This window comes from Schistosoma mansoni (genome assembly GCF_000237925.1).
Source record: "Schistosoma mansoni, WGS project CABG00000000 data, chromosome 2 unplaced supercontig 0120, strain Puerto Rico, whole genome shotgun sequence".
Taxonomy (NCBI): domain Eukaryota; kingdom Metazoa; phylum Platyhelminthes; class Trematoda; order Strigeidida; family Schistosomatidae; genus Schistosoma; species Schistosoma mansoni.
Window position 1 is genome coordinate 126330 of NW_017386000.1, and position 7059 is coordinate 133388.

The window sequence follows — 7059 nt, forward strand, 5'->3', positions numbered from 1 at the left end:
CCTTGTTTTTCAACTACAAATTTACATATTTAGCTTCAAACTATACCGATTTGTTTAAATTTAAAGAATAATACTCGTCTATTCAAAATAATTTCATACTACTTGAGATATTTATTTTTATATAGAGGACTCAACAATACGAAACCAGGAACCAAAATTCTATAATATAATGTGGCTTTATCAATCAAAATAATAAACAAATAATCAAGCACAAAAAACTTTCGGACCGATAGGGTCACTTTGTAACTAAGTTTCCATCACTAACAAAAAAGTTTTCAAACTTACTCAAGTTTTAAACAAATTTACGTTTCATAACTTAAATCACTAAGTTGATTCAGTCTATTGATTGTTTTTGTTTGAAAGTGTACTCTTATCTTTTTACTTATCACTTAATCTGTACAAATAAAGATATTTTTATAGCAGTCAAAGTTTCATCATTATATACTAATGAATTTAAGGAAGGCAAAACGACTATGAGCTTAATTCAAGGGTGAAGATAAACTCCACTCCCGTTCTCAAATTAACCTTTCACCCAACGACCAAACAAAATAAAGTGGGGAATTATTATTTAATAGTTGGATTCATGAGTTGATGCAAGCTAGACGACCATTGAAAACTTGAAAACACTGGACGGCCGTTTTGTCATAGTATGGGACCCTTAGCAGTGGGTATTCACAATCCATCGTCTTTCGGCGTTTCTGAAAGGCAAAAACCAAGCAGATTGCTCGCAAGTTGACTGGAGGTAAGAAGCAGCTGGCTAATTAGGTTGTGCGCAAAAGCGCCTCAGCTACCAGGGGCACGAAGAACCTTCAGGCTCGCGCGCTTAAAATCCAGACCACTGAACAAGCATCCAACGGTGTTGTTGTCTAACTTCAATCGATCCATGAATGGTTGCGCAACCATCCATCTATCGTCTGGGGTGGATAACTGTCTCTACTCGACAAGGATTGGACTCCAATGGTCACGGCTTCTCCAGGAAATTCATCTTGAAGTCAGTCACTAGTGAGCACACGATGATTATGATCAGAATGGGGTTTGTGAAGATTGTGGTAATTTTAGTGGTTGAATTCATGAGTCGAGGTGAAGCATTAGTGAGTGAGACGGAAGGTCCTGGGTTCCTTTCCCACGTGCGGAATCGTGAATGCACACTACCAAAAAGTCCCATGCTAGAACAAAACGGCCCTCCAGAGTTCCCAGGTTTTCAACGGTGGTCTAGCTTAGATCGACTCAGAAATTCAACTATTAAAAATACTACAATCTCCACAAACGCCATTCTGATCATATTCGTTATTTACACAATCGTAAATCATGATGGAGGGTGTGTTTTGTTCTCTGTCATTTTTGCTGGCTTACAAGTAAAATGTATTCTATGACGAAAATATTTTTCGACCATGCTACGGACGTGTCATGTATGGAGCAGCCAGTCATGATGGAAGAAAAATCACAACATAGCAAAAGACATACCTCCAATTAATTTTGTAATAGGAATTATTCCAAAATATTTAAAATTGAGTGACTAAATAAACGAAAACATAACTGAGACTAGTGACTACGATATACTCGGATGACTTTAAAAACGTGGAGTTTATCCTCAGAGTAGTTCTGAATCAAAAGGTGTCTATCGAATTTTTAATACTTAAAGTGGAATTTATCTTTAGTGTTTTACTAAGTATGATTTCAATTTGTTGATTTATTTATAATTCAAATGAACTGACAATATTATCTCATTCATTTAAACTGTTTCTGTTAATTACGAAAAGCTCTTCAGAAATATAAAAAGGTATGAAATACGACTTTGTAATTCTGAAATTTACCTACTCTGGGCCGTCATCTTGTTATTGAATCGTTCTCAAGGAGATGAATCCTTAAATCAGGAAAATATTTCCAAACTTTTAGATTCAGTGATGACTGGTATCCATGAATCGATTGTAGATTATGATCCATTCGTTGGTGAACAACAGATAATTAATTCACAACAATCGCGGTTAAATGAAATCTATGAAAGTAAGTTACCAAAAAATGAAGAGCTTGACCTTATGTGCTTTTACAGTTTTTTCATCTATACCTCTCTAAACCAAGAACTCAAACATGAATCAGTTTGAATAACTCATTCTATTGCTGGAATAAAAAAGTTAAAGAGAATTTATGAACGATTCATTTTGCCTTGTTTGTTTGAATCTTCCTATGAATGTTCAGGACTACAAATGATCAGTCCTGAATTCCACTGCTAGCCACCATTCATTTTTTTATAATGCTTGTGACTTAAGGCAATATCGAGGAGATCCGCATAGGATACACATATGCCAATAAGAGACTGATCAACTTCAGCCCTGAACATCATTGGGAAGATTCGAACAAGCAATATAAAATGAATTTACACTTCAACCCATCGCACAGGCTAGTTATTATCAGGACTAAGTAGCCAAGTGGATAGCGTGTGAAGAGAACGGTGTTGAGTCCGAGTTCCAGAATGAACATCAACTCTAGGATGCAGGTATATTTATCTGGCGAGTCCCGGGTAGGGAGAAGTGCGCGTCCTAGACTCTCCTGCCGGCTACCATCCATCTTTTCTTAGATTTTCTGAACGGTTAAAAATCTTGTACAACTAGATCCCATGATAAATTTAAACAAAGCAAGAACAAGGTTTGAAGAATAAAATGAATCCATTATATTTCACGATTTCTCATCAGCTACATGAAACCTAAAATTACAATCCCTAATACAAATATGATTATTAGTAGATTTTTAGCAAACTTTAGTTTACGAAGTTTAGTTAAATGTTCGAATCGTAACCAAAATCATAACAATAGTGAGAAGAGTAGGTATATAAAATTTATGAACGAATGATGTATGGGCGAGGAAAATAATGATTAGTTTTTTACCTAGTCAGACTAGTAGGCAGTCTGACAGGTATTAGATGTGTTATATGTTTCCCTACTCTTATTCCTATTGTTATTGTTGTCGGTTGTTGACATGCAAATATACTCACGTTCTAGTCAAGTCACTCACCTTTATCCAAGTTGTATTGGTGTACTGTAGAATAGATACTGAGAGGGTATCTCGTGTAAATATTAGTCTAAGGCAAATCAGGGTAAGGGAGAAAACTGAATGTTATTTCATTAGACATAGCTAAGGTAGATGTGTATTTATATGCTGGAAAGTAGTCATTCAAAGGTTATGTAAACGTAGTGGAACTAATAAGCGATTGGATAGTCGCTTAACATAATAAAATAACCAAATATGTGAACATTAATAAGATTATTTAAGAGATGAATATGAGAAGTCGAAATAAAAGGTGAAAGGTTGGGGACAGGATTGAAAAAAGGATTCAAAGTTAAAATAATAAGACTTATTAGACGAAACCCGAATTACCATGACTGGGAAAGGCTAATAGCATTTACCTCATGTTTACTATCCAAAAGGAGTCCATCATTTGCACTCGTAAAGACTTTACTACCTTTCAGCCGTACGTTCCCAGGAATTTGTTCATACAAACTTGTAGAGGTCCTTCCTTCTGTCCTTGTTAACGCAGGTACATGTTAATTCATAAATGTTATTGGAAATGACATTGTAGGGTGCTGATCTACCCTTGAATGATATAATGAACACTTGGTGTTGTATGGTAAAAACATTTGAGCAACAGAGAAGCTAATTTTTACTGCCGCCTTGACTCTTCTACCGATTCTTTCTGAAATGTCATCACCATTGAACGGAAGGTGCATGGAAACAAGTTCTTTCCTTTCAGCTTGTTGTTTATCATTCTTGGGTTATTCTTTTTCGTATTTCGTAATGAGCTTCCTCGGGTATCCATTTTTTATGAGATGCTTTTCCAGAATAGCCGATTCTTCATTTATTTGCCTGTTTGAACATAACATTCGGGCTCTATTGAAGAGCGTTTTGATTAGACACCTTTTGTAACTAATAGGACCAAAGCTATTAAAGTTTAACACTCTCCTGCCCACGTTTTTTTCCAATATATAGTTTTCTCAAAACTTCCATCATTTTTTCGAACTATATTAAGATCTAAAAAATTGATCTCTTTCATATTCCATTGTAAACGTTATGTTGAGATAAGAGTTATTTACATAACCTCCCAATTATTACTTTACAGTACATGAATACACATTGATCTTAACTATGTTTATTCATACACTTATTATCCTAATTCTTCTCATTATTATTATGATTTTAGTTATGATCTGAACATTTATCTAAACTTCACTAAATAAAGTATGCTAAACATCTATTAATAATCATATTTATGTTGAATTCACAAGTCGATCTAAACTAGACCACCATTTAAAAACTAGAAACACTGGACAGCAGTTTCGCCTTAGTATGGGACTCTGTGACCAGTGGAGTCCAATCCGTGTCGAGTGTGAGACAGCTATTCATCTCAGACAATGAATAAAGGGTTGGGTATGATCATGGATCGATTGAAGTTAGACATCAACACCGTTAGATACCAGCTCAGTGGTCTAGATGTTCAGCGTTCGCGCGCAAGGCCGAAGGTCCTGGATTCAAGTTTAGCGTATGCGATTGTAGACGTGCACTACTGAGGAGTCCCATGCTGAGACGAAACTGCTGTCCAGTGTTTCCAGGTTTTCATTAGTGGTCTACCTTAGATCGACTGGTGTATTCAAATTGAAAATACGACAATCTCCACAAATCCTCATTCTGATAAGTACATTTATGTTAAGAATTGTAATTTTACGTTGCATGCAGCTTATGAGAAACCGTGAAATATGATGGATTCACTTTATTCTGCAAACCTTGTGTGATCTTGCTCTGGTAAAAAATCTGTAAAACATACTTAATCACATTATATAATTTACAACAATACCGAACGAAATACAAAAATAATCATACAAAATAAGTCATAATGTGTAGTAATACTTAATTTAACACTACTCGTATAGTTCTGATTCATTGTATGAATTGTTGTTACTACTCTAATCTATAAACATTTGGTTTTTATTTTAGTAGGAGGACATTATGCTGTGAAATATCTTAATTCCAATAGAAAGCTACATTTATTAGTCTTTTTTTTAAATCACCACCATTAAAATATCATTATATAAAACAATCATAAATTTCCATTCACTTAGTATTGTTTTTTGTTTTTGAATCTTCCCATTGATGTTTTAGGACCTCATCCGGTCAGTCTCTAATTGGCATGTGTGCATACTGAGCATATTGCCTCGATATAGCCTAAATTCACAAGCATGATAAGCAAAGATGGATAGTGGCTAGCAGTAGAATCCAGGAAGCGCCTCTCGTCCTATTTGGGACTCGTCAGCTAGATGTTCCTGCATCTCAGAGTTGATGTTCACTCCGGCACTCGAACCCATTACCTTTCACTCCAAACGCCATCGCGTTATCCACTCGGCCACTGAGTCCTGATAGCCACTTGCTTGTGCAATGGGGTGAGGTTGAAGTTCACTTAGTATTGTTTTTTGTTTATGAATCTTCCCATTGATGTTTTAGGACTGCAACTTGTCAGTCTCTAATTGGCACATCAACTCTGAGATGCAGGTACATCCAGCTGACGAGTCCCAAATAGGACGAAACGCGCGTTCTAGATTCCATTACTAGCCACTATCCATCTTTGCTAATCATAAATTTCCATTGAAGTAAAAAATATGTATGTAGTATTTCGCAACTTTCCAAGAAAGCTATCTCCGAAAGATTATAAATATTAACTTCACATTGACAGTGTATACAAATATTTCACAATTACATCAATTTTCTTAGGAATACCTAAGTAATTTGCTTTTAATTTAATAAGCTACAGAAACACAGTTGATTATTTTCGTATAGAATAAAAACAAAGATTTTACAAATTTTGTTTTATTCTAAACTATAAACGTTTCATTTAGAAATTTCAAGTGAACAATTAAAACAGTACTCATGTGAATCAATGATTAATTTGTACGAATGGATGACATTGTGCATGATTATCTGGAAAGAAAATTTTCTTATGCATCATGGATAGAAAGATCTTGGGATTAAAGCGACAATTAAATTTCATCGTTCAATAAGAGAACAATAAAGATCTAACAATCTAACAGTATATAACAATAAAATGAATTATCAGTTGGGATGTAAAATATATAACTTTTATGACATAAATGTGTTGACTTTTAATTTACTAAATATATTGTTGTGACTTTAAGCCCCGCTAGTCATCAAGTGATTTATTCACTAATTGAAATACAACTTATTCAATCTTAGTACTGTGCGAAACCAATGACGTTCGACAGGTATGAGTATCTTTGTGTCCTTATTGGTCCTTTGTTCGCATAAACTGCCCACTTGAGTCCAGAACGCCAATAACAGCTTCTGCTATGCGAATCATTTTTTTCAAAGGAACATGGTTAATATAACAGCCAAATAGACCGCATCACACCATAAAATAGGACATTATATATATATATATATATATATATATATATATATATATATATATGAAATATTCTAATTGTATAGGAAAGTAGGGTTAATTATACAAACAGAATCTAGATCGTTGATTTTATGGATACTTATTGTATGCATCATGGGATAATTCACGTTACGAACAGTACTAAAACTGTTTTGCTTAGAATAATCAATTTAGATGAATTACCGTCGCGTCTCGCGAAACATTTTGACAGGAGTACCTGAACCTTCCCACAAGGGTATGAGATATGATATGGTAGTGACAAAAAACGAATATAAAAAGGGAATAACCTACCTATCATGCCGAGACTTTAAAAGTTAAAGACCCAGGTAACAAAGCTAATCAAGAGTAGAAAAATTAGATTTTTTTATTCTCTGAAGAAATGGCTTACACTGAGTCACGAAACGTCAGAAAATCTAATTTTTATACTCATTGGGATATTACAAATATATTATTTAAAGCTAATCAAGGTTTACCTGCATATTCTTGTGCTTACGTAATAGATTGAAATACAATATAAAGAGAGCTAGAACAAAGATTCTAGCAGAACATCAAGAATCCATTTTATTTCGTTTGGTTCTCGTCAGATGCTTACAAACTGTGATATTTAAAAACGTAAT

General features: G+C 34.4%; 1 protein-coding gene across 1 annotated transcript in view; it reads left to right on the top strand.

Moving 5' to 3' along the window:
- The window catches only part of Smp_158230 (hypothetical protein), a gene marked incomplete at both ends in the record, with an annotated part of 45797 nt that overhangs the window by 37228 nt on the left and 1510 nt on the right, over positions 1 to 7059 (top strand). Inside the window, one exon of the mRNA XM_018791550.1 lies at positions 1761 to 2004. Coding sequence (XP_018645261.1) covers positions 1761 to 2004 — 244 coding nt within the window. The remainder of the gene's footprint in view (positions 1 to 1760; positions 2005 to 7059) is intronic.